Source organism: Corvus hawaiiensis, chromosome 1 (genome assembly GCF_020740725.1).
Source record: "Corvus hawaiiensis isolate bCorHaw1 chromosome 1, bCorHaw1.pri.cur, whole genome shotgun sequence".
Taxonomy (NCBI): Eukaryota; Metazoa; Chordata; class Aves; order Passeriformes; family Corvidae; genus Corvus; species Corvus hawaiiensis.
Window position 1 is genome coordinate 50,002,041 of NC_063213.1, and position 20,671 is coordinate 50,022,711.

Consider the following 20,671-nt stretch of genomic DNA (forward strand, 5'->3'; position numbering starts at 1 on the left):
ACTCAGTTTATTAAGAAATATCATTTTCTGTTGACTACAGCAGCTCAGAAGACACTAAAGACCTGGAAAAATAAGTAATGTTGTTGAAGAGCAGAAAGAAGTTTGGACAATGATTTCCAAAATATTATATATCAGACTTGGATTTTAATTCAGTAATTACAGAGCGATAAAAGAGCTGATTTCACCTAGGTGCATGTAAGTAAACCAAACACCTTTTGAACTTGTTATCTTCAGCAGCAAGCATGTGGAAATGCTGCTGAAAACCAGGAACAGTAAAAAGCTCTCTGACCAGCTTTCCACAACAGCATTTCACCTGTCTGCAACAGTAAAAGCAAGAAGCTGGATAAACTGGATGTGTGGTTTTCCACAGGAAAACTGCATTACCAAACACTGCTAATTTAGCAATAGCTGCAGCATCTAGAAAACTTCCAAACAGGTCAAGAGTTCCAGGTATCTTCCCTTCTTCATCATTTATTAGTGCCATGTATCAATATTAATTGTCTCTTTTCCTTAGAAGAAAATTATTCCATGACTAATTTTAGTGGTTTTGATGTTTTGTTTTTTTAATAGAATTTTTTTCATTTAACTATTCCAATACTGCTTTTAATTTCAAGGGGAAAAGTAGAGCACAAAATCTGAAACATCTGGGTGACAGGAGAGGCAAAGGGGAGAAGAAATGAGATCTTTCTGGACTCATTCCCCTCCTCAGTTTACAAAAAGAAAACCGATGATCTGTATCTTCACAGAAATATTTATAATCTACCATTCCCCATAGATGCTGTTTTTCTTTGAAAAAATCTGGGTAAAAAATACTGAACTAAACCAACACATGCTTTAAATGAAGCAATCTCTCTCCTGTTCAGATGAGTAGCATCCTTTCCAAGGGTTGGAATCCTTGGAAACTGAGCTGGTAGGCACACAATAGACACAATCTCCAACTACACCACCATGTTAATAGAAGATGTATTTCAAAGTACTAGACAGTTAGAGAGAGGTAAGTCCAAAATACATGTGAGTGTATTAATCCAACACTGGGTAATGTTGACTATTTTTAAAAAAAATGTCTCTCAAAACTTTAAATTAACTACTCCCTGTAAGAGCAGAGAAGGACCACAGAGTGTTGGTGGATGACAAGCTGACTGAGCTGGCAGTGCCCTTGGGGTCAGAAGAGCCAGCGGTATCCAGCGGTGCATCAGGAAGTGTGGCCAGCAGTCAAGGGAGGTGATCCTGCCCCTCCACTCGGCCCTAGCGAGGCCACATCTGGAGCACTGTGCTGAGTTCTGGGCTCGTCAGTACAGGAAAGACGAGGAGCTGCTGGAGAGGGTCCAGCACAGGGCCACGAAGATGATTAAGGGACTGAAGCATCTCTCTTATGGGGAGAGACTGCGGAAGCTGGGCCGGTTTAGTCCAGAGAAGAGTAGAGAAGACTGGGAGGGGATCTCATCAAAGCATACAAATAACTCAAATGCAGGTGCCAGCCAAGATGTTGGTGCCAGCCTCTTAAGTGGTGCCCAGCAACAGGATGGGGGAACAGTGGCTATAAACCATAGCACAAGAAGTTTCACCTCAACATGAGGAAGAACTACTTTGCGTTGAGAGTGGCAGAGCACTGGAACATGTAGAGAAATGGCTGAGTGAACAGGGACATGTATACGTGCACAATCCAAGCTGTATTAGTTTCCTGTCCTTGACTACGGAAAAAAGAGAGGAGCAATGCTGATGTGGCAAGCCGACAGGATGTTGGGGAGGGGGATACTGACCATAGAAAGAGAAAAACTTATGTTAGTTAGTCGTGTGCATATTAATCTGTAACCTATCGCTTGCTATTAAAGGCCATGTGAACAGTAGCTGTAACCCAATAGTATGGAGCTTGCTTATGTGTGCTAAGGGAATTAGGGTAAAACTATGGGACTGACAATAGAATAAACGGAGTTCCATCATATCTCTATGAGAAGCGTGGTTCATCCCGGCAGATCCCTGGCTATTGGAACAGGCTGCCCAGGGAGGTCCTGGAGTTTCCCCCTTTGGAGACATTCCAAACCCACCTGGATGAGTTCCTGAGTAACCTGCTCTATGTGACCCTGCCTTGGCAGAGGGGTTTGAATGGTTATCTCCAGAGGTCCCTTCCAACCCTAACAATTCTGTGATTCTGTGAAATAAATGTTTTCTTTTTCTGACCATCACTTTCTATGCACAGTAATCAGTTTCAGAACATGCAATGGCTACAGAATGTAAACACTTCCTTAATGATCTTACAATTTATAACAAGCAAAGTAAACATCAGCACCTTTCCCCGTTGAGATTCAGCATACTTAATAGCTTCACAGATTAGCACCTTCTGGTCCCAGAAGGTTCAAAGAGCTGGGATTAATTTAATAGGATACAGAGTGGTTGCAAGTAGATGTTGCTATGCTGGAGGCCCCACATTCATTGCATCATACAATATAAGGAAATATTTATGTGCATTGGTTCTACAGACAAACTCAATCCAAAGGGGTTCCTCAGAGAATGGTTGAATAAAACATGCATAATTTTTGCTTGTTCCACATAAGGTCTTTCAGTGGGCTTTCGGACAATTTAAGTTAGAAGGGAAAGCAATTTCACTTAGCACATCACATCATAAAACCACAGAAATTTAGCAAAGTACACACAATCCTTTTTACAGCATTTCAGGATTTTTCATTGACAGAAAAAGCCATGCATGAAGTGGGCTGGCCTATACCATTCATCTACAGAGTAGTACTGCTTTACCAGTTTGCCTCTCTCTTTTTACTTCTCTTTTTCTTTTTTTTGAAAATATGCTTACCTTCTGTGTAAACAGCATGTATGAATGTACATACAAAAGCTATATATAAGTGGGCTAGATATATTGTAAAAAAAGAAAAGTACATTCACCATTTTGTTGTAACTTACAACCATGACCCAAAATATCAACATTTACAATATATTATGAAGATTTTCACAGGTCTTATGTACAAGACACACAGATTGGTATTCAAATGAGGTAGCATCCTGGTGTTACACCACAGAAAAAAAGGGTTATAAATACTGTCTGTATACTGTATGTGCTTAAAGTGTCCTGCTTAGAAATTATTTTAAACTGCCCTAACCACTGGCTGTAACTGACTATAGCAACCTATTCCCTGAAGATGTTCAAGATTATCAGGAATAAAAAAGAAAAAGCACAAAAGCCCTGACTCTAACACTACTAAACACATCTCAATCAGGCTTTTGCTATTTAAATTACAAGCCATAAATGCCAGAACTGCCTACCACAGGCTCACCATCACAGGAACAAGCTGCTCATGTCATTGGCAATTCATTAATTTTTCTTCTGGAATACTAGGGACACTTGCAACTACTGGAGCATCTTACAAGTGAAACAATTACAACCTGATACATATTTTAAACTTAAATTGGAAGCTGAATCATAGGAGAATCACAGAGTCATAAAATAGTTTCAGTTGGAAGGGACCTTTAAGTTGGATGGAACCGTCCTTCCATCTCATAAGATTAACCTTCATAAAAAAACAAACTCCATGAGAAAGGACAAGTAGCAACAACAATTGCAAAGGGACAAAGACATTGGCCATGTATGAAAAAATACACACACTTGAAGAGGACTGGAAAAGGGGAACTCAATTACTATGGATGCAGTAAGAAAATTTAGCAATTTTTATCTTCTAAAAAATTCTCATCAATTGTTAACTGCTCAGAGAAATGGCAGGCTTCTCCTAACACTCTGCAGTGGAAGCAGAAATTTGAGTGACTTCTGAAAGGTGACAGAGCACTGCACAAAACAAATCTCAGACTCTCTCAGTTGGGGGACAGAAGAGATGCCACACGAAGACACTCATTCTCCTCTAGTTCATGGCATCTACTTTTGGACTGAAGTCCAAATAAATCCTGTCTCACTTCTGTTTCACTGAGGCAAAGAAAAATGAGGATCCCATGGCTGACATTGCCCTTGAATACTGCATTTCTGTACATGCCACAGAGGTGTACTGAAATGGTTGGTGAAGCAACTCAGAGTGTTCAGAGGCTAACTCTAATGATGGGGGACACTCAGGAGTAGGTTTGAAGATATTTAGGCACCTAACTCCTACTAAAAGTGATGTTTCTTAAGTGTCTAAATACCTTTACAGGTAATCTGATTATATTGAATGTTTCTCCTTTCTTGCATTAGATGTAGCCTGCAGAAACAGACAATATATATGCATTCAGGTTTGCTATCTTCTTTCTTCTTAGCAACAAGAGTAGCAAAAAATTTACTTTCTTTTTGTGAGAGCAAATTTCATTTTTGGCGATTTCCACAGACCCCATCTAACACAAAAGAAGAAACATTGGAAAGATACCAAATCAGCTGGAGTATTTTGGCATCTGAACTGCATGTTTAGGAAAGTACAAGATTATTTCCTATTAAGCACCACTGTGATACAGATAAAGATGTGCCTTTCTGCTGAATGCCCTGTCGTGCTCTGTATGGATAATTCACTGCATGCACCAAATTGCACTGTCAGAAAAAGAGGCCAAGTCTGAAACCCAGCTATGCTTGACTCCGTTTGATGTAAAAGCTATTGCCAGTTTTTAATACTACAATCAACAATTCTCAAAAAATGCTCACTGAATTAAATTTCTTTGCAATAGAGCACATACAGATAAATACAGCTCACAAAGTATTACACTGTTTTCCCTGATGCTTTTATAGGCTGTTTGCACAAAAGCAAAGCAGTCATAAAATAAGCCACCTGTAAAGGGTTATTTTACCAACGGTACTAAGAATAGATACTTCAAGTGTGGGTGAACAAAGTGTGAACCATATGGGACGTTGCAGAGATTTGAATTGGGGACTCTCACTCCTCAAAAGAACTGAAGTCAAGGCATGTTCCATATGCAGCATTCTGTTTTCTTGGAAGTTTAAACAGCTACTGATAGTTTGCTTTCTATCAAGTGAACCTGCAGTGACTCATTTTGCAGGCATTGGATAAAGCAGGTTCAGAGACCATTGTTAATTACATGTATTTAAAGGAGGAAGCTCTGCAGAGAATGCCTATTATGGCCAAAGATGACTTTGGAATTAAAGAGAAAAATAACAGGATACCATTTGAAGTCTTTCTTTAAAAGAAGCAACTGTGAAAAAGCAGAAAATAAATTAATGTCTAATTACATATATTAAGAACTAAAAAAGTTACAAAATGCCTATTCATGTCAGATCACGACTACTCAGTTTCTTAATAAAAAACAAAAAAAATGTTTTAAATATACCATAGGATTATACTGACTTTAGAATTCAACTGTGATAAGGTATCCCCAAAATTGCCTTTTCTGCCTATACAGCCATTGTCCTGTTTTATAAGAAGTGTTGCATATCAGTAATTTGCCAAATTCATTTCATCAACACAAAGGATTATATACCTCCTAATAAAGCACATTTTTCTTCAGGAGTGAGGTATAAATATAAACAAACTGACCTGGTGTTGTGGAGCTCATTGTTCTTAATGGAATGGTATCTTGTTAACAGTGTAAAGCAACTGTGGCAGAGGCTGTTCAGATTTTGAGATTCTTCCAGAAGTGTGACGAATCTGAGTAAAATAAAGAAGAATAAATCACCTTTGACTATTTGTTGACAATGTAATATTTTTAAGAGAATATAATTATGTCAAACACACTTAACAGAAGAACATCCGATATCTCTCACCCCAAAGGTTCTTTCCATAGTGTACTTTTTTGCTGCAAATTCAAGAGCTGATGACCACTGAAAACAAGACTAAAATTCAGAAATCCTAAAGTTTCAGAGTAGCTCAACTAGAAATTTGCATTACAGCCCATCTACAGTTACATAAGAAAGTAAAGGATGAACTGGGTCCTTTCTCTTTCCTCTATGATTAGGGTATTATATGAAATAGAAGACTTGAGGTAGAAATATCTGGATTACATCCTTCTGTCTAAGCAGGGGCCAATTCACAGTTTTACTGTATATGTCTGCAGTCAGCATTGAAACATGAATGTGCAGAAACAGATCTGCATTCAAAAGCCTTTCTGGAATAGCTACTACTTCCTGAAGCTCCAGTGTTTAAACAGCTCATGAACAGAACTTGTTGAAATAATTAGCATAGCTGAAGGGATCTCCCACGACAAGCTAATGACATCTCTGACACCACAAAGAGAGCTGCTAATGGTGTGGGCTGCTCGAGAGCAGGGCAAGGAAGGTTCTGCAATTCGGCTGAATCTTTTCACAGTCCTGTGGCATTCTCAGTTCAATACAGAAGCAGAGGCAAGAATGTTCCTCTAATACTCCCATCTGCTGAAAGTTTAAAGCTATAGAGAAGAGGCTTTCAGGGAACTAAAATATATTTTCATTCAAGCATGATATAAACAGCATAATGAGAGAGAAGAGAAGGTTGTAGTGCATTACGACTGTGACTATCCTATTCAGCCAGTGCTCCTGAAGTATCTAAGTAGTCAAAGATATTCTTAGTGCTGAATATTTTAGCAGCTTTTGTCACTTTTTTTAAACTACCAACTGCACATTTAGTTTCAAGCTGAGCTCAGCCAAATTCGAGATAGTAAAATACATTTTCACCAAGTATAATCATTTAAGTTTAGCATCATTATCATTCAAGAAAGGAAAATCACGCGTTTAGATAAGTAACTTCTGCTTGTATGCCCCCTAAAGCAAGCTGGATGTACACTGCTCAAATAGGCATGATATTTGGACACATCCAACACTCCAACAGACAGCACCTGTAAAACCAAAATTCATGATACTTCATGAAAATCCTGATTACTTTCCCTTACTTATTACCTCATGCATCAAAATTCATCAAATATCAGACGGAGCCACTATAAAACTGAACAGACTTTACTGTTAAGCCCAATCCAAAACCTGCATTTGGGCAATCCTTATTTTGGCTATAGCAGGCATATAACTCCAAGATTTATCAATAAAAGCACAACTAATACACAGTTCAGGAGTTCTAAGATTCTAATTAATTTCACTGAGCTCATTATTATCTTAGCAGCTACACAGATCATGAAAAACTATTTTCCAGTGAATCCAACATCCATTCATCCAGTATCCAGCCTCAGCTGGGAGTATGTGCTTTCTCTCAGAAAGTAGAAAATGGATATTGATGCATAACTGTGGACTTTACTTGAGTGAGTTTTCAGTATACATTTAAAGTAAATATAGTATATTTGAGCATTAGGAAAATTCTGGGCATTAGGATTTGACAATATTCTAATATTTGAAATTCACTTATAATCCCCATGACTAAAACTGTAATTTTGTGTATGTTTTGTTCGTGTAGAGCTCCCATCTAAGTGGATACTTGAAGCTCATATGAGAGCAGAGAACATGTGGTCAGTTCAGACTGCACTCTCAAATGGGTAAGCTTTCTCCTCAGAAAAATCTTCACTTTTTTCCCCTAATAAAGATAATTGCTAATAATTGGGATAGTTGTGTGTGAGAGACAGAGAGATCAGTAGATACGACTGGCAAGCTCCTGTCAGTGCAAATATTCCATTTGAGTGACATTCCTTACTCAAAACAGTGGTCCCACCAATCCTGTACTGGGTTATGATACCAGCTGTGCTGAAACTGTAGAAACAAGCTGCTTCATGGTTCTTCCCTGCTCTTCCAGAGCAAGGAATACTTACCCTTGGAGAAGAATCAGGTTAGGGAAGATTTAAACAAGCTGGCCGTACATAAGTTCATGTGACCTGATGGGATGGATGCTCCCATGAGAGCGGACCTGGACAGTACTACTGCAAAGGCACTCCCAGAATAGCTTTGAAAGGTCATGACCATCAAGGGAGGTTCAAACAGACTGTAATAAAGCAAATATCTCTCCTGTCTTCAAGAAGGACAAGGAAAATACAGAGAACCAAAGGCCAGTCCACCTCAACTCAATTTTTTGGAAGGTGATGGACCAAATAATCCTGGAAACAATTTCCAAGCATGTGAAGGACAGGAAGGGGTGGAAATAGGCAGCATGTATTTATGAAGGAAAATCATGCTTGGCCCATATTATAGTTTTCTACAATGAAATAGCTAGAACATAGATGGGGAGAGAGCTGAGAAGGTTGTTTATCTTGAATTAAGAAAAGCTTTCAGCACTGTTCCCCAAAACATCCTCACCAACTGTGAGACACAGGGAAGTGGACAGCAAGGTGGCTGAAAACAGTCTGTACTGCCAAGCTCTAATGGTTGTGATCTGCAGGCCACAGCCCAGCTGGAGGCCAGTCACTTCAGTGGAGCCCCCAGGGGTCAATACTGGTGCCAGTACTGCTTTTCATTAAGGACCTAGCTCACGGTACAGAGCATAACCTCAGCAATTCTATAGACAATTCAAAATTGGAAGGAGTGGTTGACAGAGCAGATGGTTCTGCTGTCATTCAGAGGGACTTCAATGGGCTAGAGAAACTGGATCTACTGAATGTATGTGCCAAGGCTGGGGTGGGTGGCAGGGAGAAAAGTGAGAAACAGAAAAACCCCAAGACTAGGGGAAGAGGAGGTGCTCTATTGCAGGGTAGCTAGGTAAAAAGTAGTAAAGACAGAACAAGATTGTTCTCAGTGATCCCCAGAGACAGAAGAGGCAACGTGCACAAACAGAAATATGGGCAATTCTATTTAAACATTAGAAGGTACTTTTTCCCTATTATTGAGGTCAAACATCTAAGAAATAGGCTGCCCAGGGAGTTTTTTGAGTTTTAATTGTTGGAGATTTTACACAGTCTTAGGCAACTTGTTGTAGTTGATCCAGCCTTGAAGAGGGATGTGGACTAGGTACCTCCACAGGTTATGTATGTGATTACATAATGTGGAACCTTAGGATTTTTCCTTGTCAAGATCACCAAAGACAGCATCAGCACTGAATATTCATTGGAGTTAAACCTAGTGAGAATAATTCCAGTATAAGAAAGTGTTCTGCTGGGATTCCCACAAAAAGATTTCTGTTAAGGAATTTTGTAAATTCAACTGTACTGGTAGTCTTATATTTAATGAAGTGGCAGTTGGCATCCTTCCTGATACTCTATTTCCATATATTCCATGTAAATGCAAAGCTTTCACTAAGCTGAATGTTGTTCAGGTTCAGTTTTAACAACTCCTTGTAAATATAATACAAGGCTCACATTGTGCAAGTTCCCATTTAGAACATAAAAAATTCCACATCACCATATACAAAATTATATTCACAACACAGACACTCTCATTCAAATACACTTCTACTGATAAGCTGACATGCTTCATTTCTTTCCCTTTACTGAAGGAATGTCGTATTGCAAATTAGACACCATGAACTGCAGTGCCACATATTTTTTTAATTTTAGCACTGAAAATTAAGAAAAGCACAGCTCTGGCCATTGTACATTAAAATTTCATTAGGGGTGCTTGCTCATTGGGAGATGCATCTGTGCTCCATCTCCACCCGCAAAAACAGCACACAGCTCCTGATTGGTCAGATCCTGAAGATACTAAGGTACAACAAGGGCCTTCAGGATTTAGGACAGACTAAGTGTAGTTCCTAATGCACCACATTTTAACTTTAATATTTCAACATCAACATTCTAAGGGGGATTTTTTAACAATATTTTAACTGAATGATAATTTATCCTTTACTCATTATCAACTTGGCATATTAGACTACAGCACAGTATGCAGCAAATTAACTTCTACCTTCATATATGTCACTGGAGGTGATGCTCCACATTAGTGACTTGCATTTGCTCATCCAGGAACCCTAAATCTTCCCCTTTTTCTTCAAAGGAAATTCAACAGTTCATATACTTCAAGGACTGATGCACCTTTGAAATTGCTACAAAAGAACAGTACTAAGATGGAATATAGGTTTTCATGCCCACTAGCTACCACAAACCTTCTATTTCTCATGACTACATTGTAGGTACAGTATTTTCTAACATAAATAGGCATTTCAAGTTAATATTATCCCTTTAAACTGTCATCTCTCGCTGTGTTGTCCCAATACTATATTCACTGACTATATTTTTTCTGTCTTGTGCCTATACTTCAAAATGCTTCTGGGAATTGAGTTTCTGAGATAGGATGCAGTGAATATAAATTAATGGAATTCAGATGAAAAATATATTTCTACTTCTATTTTCCCTGTGCCCAAGATGAATTTTTCATGAGAGCTTCTGAAACGAATCCATAGTTTCCAAACTACATCCTGGAGGTATCTTCCAGATCTTTCTCTTCCAGGAGGATTTTTCACCCAACTCCAAAATACCTCTATTTGCAAAGGGGTCTAGAAAATCATTATGAAAGATTTTGTGGATAAAAATACAGAATTATACACTTCATTAAATTCTGGACATGATAGGTCATTACCCTTAATAATATATCTAGTTGTTTCTCTGCTGCATATATTGTTTTTAAATAGCTTTCAGTTACTTAGAAACAAAATTGTTGTTTTAAATTGAGATCAAAATGCTGGAGGCCATTAACCTGAAGTATCACAGGAAAGAAATATTCACTTCTCACATTTAACAGCTTGTGGGTTAAAAAACCAAACATCTCAAACCGCTATAAGAATTGGTACTAATTCCATTGTCCAATGAACAGTTCAGCAACAATCTCAATTAAAAGAAATATGAAAGCTTTAAAAAAAACCAAAACCAAAACCAAAAGAACAATAGTTGTTCTCTACAGAATGTGAAAAGCATGATGCTTAAAAAAAAGAATATATCTTTCTAAAGGAAAGACATTTTTCAAAAGAAAATTGTTGAATAGGTATTCATACTGTATCTAATGAAAATCAGATAAAAAAGAGATCAACCTATAGATCTTAGAAAAAATAATAATAAATGCATGACAACATAAAGACTGGAAGACAAATCACAATGAACTTCTACTGAAGTGATTTGCACCCATGTAAGCCAAACCCAGAGTGCCAAATCAAACCCTTCTAACCTTGTATCAAACTTCTAAATTTGATTAGGAAGTAACCTGGCATATGGAAAAGGTGATAAGGTGTTAAGGAATGGTATGAATTCCAAGACAAAGTACTTAAAGACATCAGCTCGAAAAGCAATGGCTATTATAATTGGTTTACAAATGTAAAATAAGTAAAGCTAAACCAAAACCAGAACATTATGCAGTAAATGCTATTATGCAGTGACCTTTATATGCAAATATAGTGCAGATTTACTTGCAGTAAAAAGACCGAAGTCAAGTCCAATAGACATTGGGGTGAATAAATGCTTTCAGTGGGAATTTAGTGGTTCCACAGAAAAGCCTTCAGAATCCAGAGCTCAGTGCAGGATTAAGTATTTTACCATAAGGTATTCAGGCATCTTATTCTTAATTAGCTATCTACTTAAAGACTTGTTGAAGTCTGTAACAATTTTGCATTACATACCTTTGAAGGTTTGGTACTAAAGAACCACTCCAGCAGCAAGTGCTGGACTGTCATACTCTTTCTATTTCCCCAACAAAGTAATTTTTGATGCAGTATCTAACAGAAAAGTCATCTTACAGAAACTGTAAAGAATCCTCAGCTATACTTCTAACATGCAACTATTTATTTTGACCAATAAGTTAAATCACTATGTTTTACCAATTACTCATATGCAGTATTAAGCAGTGTTAGACCTCACACATGTTGTGAGCACATGGCTCACACTGTTGTGAGAGGCTCAGATGTCTGTCCAGTAAAACAAATCCTCCTTCCTGAAACTCTCTTAGGCAAGCAATAATATACAGCTATTTCAACAACCTCTTTTACATTCACTGTCTACTACAGAGAGGAAGCAAATAAGTTTTCTAAAAATCAAGGTGAGATGATGTCTTCCACCAAAAAAGAATCCAGGGCCTCAATCAACAGGATTAAATAAAGTCCTGCTAAGCTGCTGCCTGGACTTCTGCTATGCCAGTTACAACAAATTGGCACAAGCTTCTGCTCTGTTTCCCAGTGAAACCAGTTCGAAATACAATATTGCTTAAAAAAAAAGCCAAAACCAAACAACCTTTTTTTCAGCCTCATCAGGATTTGGAACTTGTTCACCATGCAGCTGCAGAAATACTTCTGCTGCAGCTTAAGTTGTCCTATCTCCCTCTTTCATGCCAGCCCCTTCTCAGAATTAAAAGGAGTGCACATCCAGCTGTGCCCTCATAAAGTGGAGCTGATGTAAAAGATTTGGCCTGTACCAAGAACAACCAGGCAGTAGCAGATACCACACCAGGTGAGGGACTGGCCTGTTAATGATGCTTTCATTGCAGGAAAAGAAAATATGAGACAGGCCTTTAAGTCCGCATTTTGATTTTTTTTTTTTTTTTTTTAAATTATGCCAGATTTTAATCAGTACTGGAAACAAAAAGACCTTCTTCTAGGGATAAATGAATCCTAAAATTCAGAGTTCACTGAAGCACATAAGGAAAGTAACAAAGAAACAAAAGCCTTTTTCATTGGAACAGGTTGCCCATCCAGGTTGTCTCCAACCTTGGAGATATTCAAAACCCAAGTGAAAATGGCCTCGGCCAGTCTACTGTAGCTGACTGTGCTTTGTGCACCATGATGGAATTAGACAATCTCCAGAGATGCTTTCCAGCCTCAGCCATTCCACTACAAGACACTAAAGAACACACAAGACACATGAAGAACAGCCCTTGTAGGTTGTATGGAGGTGGGTACAGTCCTCTCCCCTCATGCACGGGCATGGAGAAACTTCCACCAGATGAATACAGCTGAAAGAAAGAATCTGTCTCTTAAAACTTCTCAAAAAGCTGGACAAAGAAATTACAGAGTCCATTTATTTTGAAGGAAATCACAAATTCTAAGTTTCTTTTATTTTTGCTCTCTTCCCCAGTACTAGCAAAACTATCCAAACTCCTGGGAAGGAACCACCAGACAACTCAAGCACTCAATTTAGAAATGCTTTCTAAATTCTTAAATTTGCCTTTGAAAAGTTGTAAGTGAACTTCTATGGAGAGCAAAGTTAAATGACAGCTGGAAGATGGACTCACGTCAGCACTGTGAGCTCTGCACTTCTGACCTATACTGTACATAATTGAGGGAGAATTTCAGGGAGGCCAGACTTCATTAATCAGTAATTTATCATCAATCATCATTAATAACTTAGTCACTGGTAATTAAAACAATAAAGAAATAAAAAACCCCAAAACACGCCCTTTCAAGTCATGTGAAAAGCAACAACCCTGGTGTGCATACTCTTACCCATCTCTGCCTGCTGGGTGTGTCCCGGAACACCCATTGCTCTAAAAATGCTTGCAATTAAGTGTGATTTTAACCCATGAACACTATTAACAATGGGTTACAGTAGAGGGAAGAAGAGAAGGAGATGGACTGTTTATTCTATGTCTGCATGCACATAGAATAAAAAAGAAAAAACACAAAACACAATCTTAATATATAGTTCTATGCAAGAACAAAAAATTAAGTAGGTAAACATTACATTAGAATGTAGAATAACTTCCTCCATGGGTTCAGGTAACCCAACATAGCTCGGTGCACTAGAACTACAAACTTGTTCTTTTAAATGAACAGGACCGTGAACAGAACACTTTTGAAACATTTTGAGTCTATAATATTTAGTTCACAGTACTTCAGCTTTGGTTTATATTTGCCTTTTCACTAGATGAAAACTAAATTTCTCTCAGCCATTCGCCCTTCTCTTTTCTTAACTGAATTGTATTTCAGCTGTTATTGGCCTTGTTGCAGAGTGTGGTAGCTGACATATAGCTACCAATAAAGAACTATAGATAGGAACCAAATTTTCCCCTACTCCCTTTTTTACTTATCTTTTCACTTAAAGGGCAGTATAACAACTAGTTTTTCATGTTTTGAGTTTAATCTGAGATGAACAGCACCTGAATATTTACCACAGTGGGACATCATAACTAGAACGTCAAACTAGACTAGAACATCAAAGCTTCCTTCATACAAAAAAGCATTTTTGCATTTCTGCAACATTGTACTAATTTAGAATAACAGAACACCTCTCATGAAACAACAGGAATTATCAGCCTCCCTATGGAAATGTGTCCATTTTAGACAGACTCAACAAGAAGGGACTTCTTATCTAGAAGGGAAAGCCTGCAAAGGGAGTTTCAGATGCTTGGCCTGTGATCTGAACTGCTCTCTGAAGGAATCAGTCTTGCTTTCCTTTTAAGCTCTTAAAGAAAACTTGAGAGTATGTGATGGTTAAATTAAAAGGAAAAAATATAATAAAATTTTAGAAGGGCAACTTCATGTATAAACTTCCTCACACAATACAAAAATTTAATATGGAATCACCAAAAATTTACTTTCAGTATAATTGTTTGTATTCAATACATTTTTTTCTGATTTGAAGACAAAAGGACATACTCCCCCTCACAGAAACCCTCCTTAGCATGCAGTGATTAATCATTTTGATGTGACCAAAAACACTTGGGAATGTCATCACTGCCTTAAGGCGAAGGCTAGAGCAAAGTTATGACAAAATACCCTTGAAAAATCCATACTCGTGTCAGATTGTAAGTTTATATACAGATATTAGCACAGAGAACCTGATTTGCAAACAGTTCATATTTTTAGAATGCAGTATGTCTTTGTAAGCTTTGCTTTGACACTTGGTTTGGATGAATCCAGACAAACCTCAAGGTGAATCATCATAATATTCTGCTGCTCTCCAGCCGTTCCACAGAGGCTACAAAACTCTCTTTGGTTTCTTCTGAACCACTTTTGCTGCTTCCATTAAATTAGGACCCGCCTAGCTGTCCCATCCAGGATTCAAACCATTTAATAAGACATTCTGTTAAGACTCATTTGTTTAACTGACCTTTAAGAGTTATCAAAATTTTTTGAAATGTCATATGTGGAACACCATGCCTCAGCAGTCTTGAATTTGTACATTTCTGTGGACTTCAAAACACAGGTCTCAAAAATTACCTTCTCACGTGTATCATTTTCTCCGCTAAAGAAAGAGTATCCAGTCTCAGATGCATTCCTTCAATGACACAGGCATACTCAAAAAGGTGTAGAAGTGTTACCTCATTTACAGGTAAGTTATTGTACTCTTCTATACACATATATTTCTGATTTTGGGAAAGTCTAAGCCACTTATGATATGAGGTATCATTTTAGGAAATAAAATATTTTTAAATGGTTTCTGAATTTTATCACTTGTCTTAAAATATTAATCTGAGAAACAAATACTTGAAGAAATACGAAGCAGAGAACTTCAAATCTGCAGGCATATTTGGATTGTTGGTAGTTCTGACTTGTACATGACAGAAAATTTTCCAGAAAACCAAATATTACACAGGAGTAAGACATGGAAAATACAAACTCGTGACAACTTAATTTTAGGTCAGGAGTCCCCAGAATACAAAGAAAGAGATGCACCTACCAACAGGTAAAACACAAGCCAAGAATCATGGCAATCACCTACAGGAATTACTCGGCTACTTCCATTATGTAACACACAGAGACCCCACATGAGAACAGCATCGCCTTGTGTTTGTGTAGCACTTAAAGGAATTCCTCCTGCAAGGACCTTGCAAACAGGACAGAGAGGGAAAACAGGGCTTAGTGCAGGCACCAAGCACAGTGATGAGTGGAGACTGACATTTTAAGATTTTTACTAAGTGATAAAGTCACATTAATGAGAAAATTGACATAGGAGAGGGTTTATAGGTACACAGAAGCTGTCAGCAAGCTTAGAAGTAACATCTACATATAAATTTTTCACAGTTGTAATTCATTACATGAGATGATTGATATCCAGTGTTATTTCATGCACTAAAAGTAACTGAGTTAAAGTTTTCCATTTAAATCTATGATGGAAACCTGAGTTTATCTGCTTAGCAGAAAAAGGATTTTTGTCTTTATAAACATCAAGAATCATTCAGCTTTTGTTGTTTAACAGCAGTAGTTTTCTGTTCATTAAAAACAAGCTTCAGTCAAATTTTCCTCAGGAAAAGCATATAGATGGCCAAAGAATATTTAAGGGAAGTTATTTTATGAACATTTACCCCACAAGAAAAATTAATTTTGCTGTCATTGAATTTTATCAAAAATTGGACAAGTTTTTTTCACTAGCTTCTAGATACATTAGGCTTCAATTTTGTCTTTTCATGTCTAAAGAGCTATTCCACAGTCTTTAATTGTTGAAACAGTTATTTGCAGTGTTTGATAAGTAACAAATTTTGTAGAGCTTGTCTTACAAGAAAATAAACCTTTCACTGCAGCTGATACTTTGAAGAACATTTACACTGAATGTCCTTTGACAATCCGTTTCTTTACTGTAGAGCTTTACTTGTTTTCACAAGACAAATTTTAATTCTAAACTGACATTTTTTAAGAGTATGATTCAGCAGAGACTAAACGATACATGGAAGTTTGATTAATACTTTGGCATTTTCAGCACTGGAATACAAACCAAGAAAACAGACTTTCTGTATCAGGCAGTTACACTGGATCACAGGTTGAAGACTGAAAATTCTTTTCAAGCTGAATTAGTTTTCTGTGATTTCACCAGTGTCACTGGGAAAAAAATAAATATTATCTTTGATAACTTATAAATTAGTATTATAGTACATCTTTCCTACTGAAACTTGCCAGGCGCAATGCAAGAGACTTATTAATGCACCTGGGTGATGAATTCAACTCATAAAGCAGAACCTGTGAGAAAACTCTGACCTCTGCTGCAGGTGTGTATCATCATTCAGCAGTAGCAGTAGGACAAAATAATGGGAAAAGTTCATGATGTTCATGAAGCTCATGGAAAGCTAAGTCATGTGCAGAAGAGGGGAAAAAAGTCCAACACAACCTACATTCTGACCAAGCTCTTGTCCACTCTTGCTCAGTGTCCGAGGGTTGAGCAAATAAAGACCCAATGCACGTAAAGTCAACCATCTGTCTTTTTGCCTCCATCGGATATAGGATATATATGCATATACTAGCAACTATTTTTAATGTAATTTTTTTTGTACCTAAATTGAATTACAAGGAAGCTTACACCTTTGTAAACAGCAGGCATAAATATCCACTGTCAGTTCCAAAAAAAAAGGTTTAAAATTTTTATCTAGCAACAAGCTACAGGTAAATCTCCTGATTTAATAAAATGAATTCTGTATCCATGCACTTTTGCATCTAGCTACATACATACAAAAAATAATGGACGTCTTACCAAGTGACTCAGTTTCCCTTCTTGTTAGGATTAAAACTGTGGAAAGTACCCTAGTCAGAAACATTTCTCATGCACAATCATTTCAGTTTCAACTGTGTGGGCTTCTTCTTTCAACACTCAAATTCAGTTTTGAATCACAGATTTCAAGACATCAAGAAAAATCACCTTGAGCAAAAAACACCAAGTTTCATGACTACTTGGGGGACAAAAAAAAAAAGAAAAAAACACAAGAAAATACACATACACAATAAAACAAAAAAACCCAAAACTATTCCATTGCCCATACAAAAAAATTGCACTTGATTCAGGTGAAAACAAAAGCACAACAAGCAAAACCAGGGCTAAGGATGACTCAATGCTTGTTCATCAACCCTGACTGGATGAAGACAGGTGGAATTAAAACTCAATGGTTTTGGCAAACGCTTGCAATGCAGAACACTGCACCTGCCATCACAAACATACGAAGCACATAAAGATGTTGTTTAAATACATTAAAAGCTTGGTTATTTTTCTTCCTATTCTTTCAAAACTAGCATTCTGAATATCCATGGAAGAGGCTGCATTTGTGAACAGCCAGGAAAGAGATCTGGGGGTCCCAGTCAATAGCGAGTTAAATATGAGTTAATGGTATGTCCTGGAAGCCAAAATGGCCAACCATGTCCTGGGGTGCATCAAGCTGTTTTAGGGATGTGACTGTCCTGCTCTGCTCTGAACTTGGTGTGGAACCACCTCAAGCACTGTGTGCGGGTTTAAGTAGCTCAGTATAAGGACATCAAGGTATTAGAATGTGTCTAGAGGATGGGACCAAGACAGTGAAAGGACTTACAAAGTCTTGCCCTGTAAGAGCAGCTGAGGTCACTTGGTTTGCTCAGCTTGGAGAAGAGAAGGCTGAAGGGTGGCTCAGTCTACAGGTTCAAGGGCAGCAGTGTGGGGGGAGATGCTGATCTCTCTCATGGCCAAAGATAGAGCACAAGGAAATGGAATCAAGGTGCATCAGGGGAAGTTCTGGTTGGACATTAGGAAAAGGTTCTTCACTGAGAGTGTGGTCAGTCAATGAACAGGTTCCCCAGAGAAGCGGTCATGGCACCGAGCCTGAAAGAGGTCAAGGAATATCAGTCATATGGGTTATTTTCAGGTAATCTGACCTGGTTATCTTTATAGGTCACTTCCAAATTGAGATATCCTGTGATTTCATGTTAAAGTCAGTTTGCTAAGAATATGAACTTAGGGTGCTCACATGTGAAAGAAGGTTCTGGGTTTTTGGGGGTTCCTGTGTTATTCTGCAGGAATGAACAGGTTTGGAGATGTCAACCAGTCAAGCAGAATCACAGAATCCATTTTATGCTTCAATGAGACTATTCCTCTTGCTGCTACCCCTAAAATAGGTAAAAGAATAGCAAAAGCTATTTTCTTACGCATGAAAATGAGTATTTGTCCCCATCTTAGCAGGGTGGTAATGTAGCACTTAGTTTGTGATTTATCCAAATCTACTCTATGTTAATCACAAACATTAGATAATGGAGTGGTTTAATTACTGCTGCATAACTTTAGAGGCCAATAGAATTTAAAACTGAAAGGCAAATCTTTAAAAAAATATTTTCAGGTTGCAGAAGCAGTTCTAAATCCAACCATCACTTGTGAAACTAACATAAACAAAACTAATGGCAAACAAAATAGGACATTTCTTAAGCCTTTGGGACTCAAAGAAAAGTGCACAGATGGTTTAGCAAAGGCACAGAGGCAGGAAGGGACACAATAAATGGGGGAGGTGAAACAGATCTGGGCTTCCAGCACATGTCTAGGGTAAGGAATGTGAAAGGCAACTTTTTTATCTTTTCTATGTAACTTTGAGCAAGAGGGATCTTCCAGTAGTAATGTAAAAAACCCAAACAAAACCCCAACCAAACAAAGTAAAAAACCACACCAAAACAGGAGTTACAGATTTTCATTCCAAATACAAATATTAGTACATTCTGAATGAACTGGATTTAAGAGAAAAGCACAGATACAGTGTTTGTGAGTACACTAGAAAGTACAGGGGATTTAGGAATTTACAAGATTTTCAGTATAGAATGTAACAGTCTACTTTTAGAAAAACTCAAGTTTTATACTGAGAGAAATACAATTTATTTTTTTTCTGTATAAAAATCACATATGTATCCAAATGAACTGTCACCTGCCATTTAAGCACAAGTCACCTTGGTAACCATATTTCTATAGTAAAAGAGAAGTGAATGAAAGCAGCCCTAGATTTTTTTCCCACAACAAGAAGCACAGAGGAATATAATTAAAACTATATTGTTACATTTGGATTTGCTGCAAAATTCTTGTAGCAAGTAAGTCCAGATACACAAACAGGAAGAGATTTTATGTTATTTTTACTGGCAAAGTCCCAACAACCTGTCCGCAGTCCACGACTGCTCATACAGCTGCAGACTTCCTGCTGCAGACTGCTCACTGCAGATACCTAACTCCTTTTGTTTTGTTACAACACCAACCATACCGAAAATTCAACTAGAAACAATTTCAACACAAGCTGCATCATTATGCTGGAGGACATTATGCATGCCATACCACAGGCTGGTAAATAAACATCACATTGAAATATTTTCCAGTATAACCAGGGTTTTGGGGTTTTTTTCCTCAGTATAAAGATACTACTATATTTTTTATTTTATTTTTGAACTTTAATAGCATGGTAATCAAGTTTCTCTTGACTTTAGGACACATGAACGTCTTCCTGGGTAGATTTGTCTAAACAGAGCTGCACAAAGTAAAACCTAATACAAAATTTGAAAGGAAGCAAAACAGCAAAAAAATGTGCCCAACCTGGTAGAAAAGGCCTAACCTAATTAGTTACTAAATAATTAAAACTATTTATTTAATAAAGACAGACAACTTAAATAAAGGCACAGACATTCACAATAAGAAAGCTCTTTGTTCAATTATGCTTTACTGGCAATATAAAATTTGAGCTTAAAGCAAATAATTATAGAACAACTATGCTGTCCCACAGCTGGAAGAAAGTACTTTCCTCATGAACATAAAAATCCCTAACCATAAACTTGTGGCTAAAATAGCCTGTATAAAACCGGATGAGGTTTCCCAAAAAATGAGTGCAGTCACGTCACCTCCTTCAAAACCCACTCAAATTTTTCCTGAGCCAAATCTCAGGTCATCTCAGGCTCCAAAAACAGCAACCAGGCAAATGTAGCTTTCTTTTCAAGGATCTCTAGACTAGCAAAAGATTGAGTAAGGATAGGAAGCAATACCCAGCATCTGTGACTGAAGACTTTTCTGATTAGTATATCAATTATAAGAAAATGAATGATGTAGTGAAATTGAAACCAAAACAATAATAAAAATTTACCTGCTACTTGCCTACAGAGAGACAATTATTGAGCATTCGGCTATTTCAGCACTAGTTCAAAACCTGACTTCCCAGTAAAATGAAGAATTGGCTTCATGGAATTGATATTATCACATATGAGTCAGTTAAGAGAGACCTTACTGCAGA

At 37.5% G+C, this 20,671-nt stretch overlaps 1 protein-coding gene across 2 annotated transcripts in view; it reads right to left on the reverse strand.

Annotated features, from left to right (window-relative positions):
• Positions 1–20,671, reverse strand: part of HDAC9 (histone deacetylase 9) — a 461,778-nt gene that overhangs the window by 422,575 nt on the left and 18,532 nt on the right. For both annotated transcript variants that reach the window (XM_048304071.1, XM_048303997.1), the window contains exon 2: positions 5,472–5,582. In XM_048304071.1, coding sequence (XP_048160028.1) covers positions 5,472–5,490 — 19 coding nt within the window. In that variant the 5' untranslated portion in view covers positions 5,491–5,582. The remainder of the gene's footprint in view (positions 1–5,471; positions 5,583–20,671) is intronic.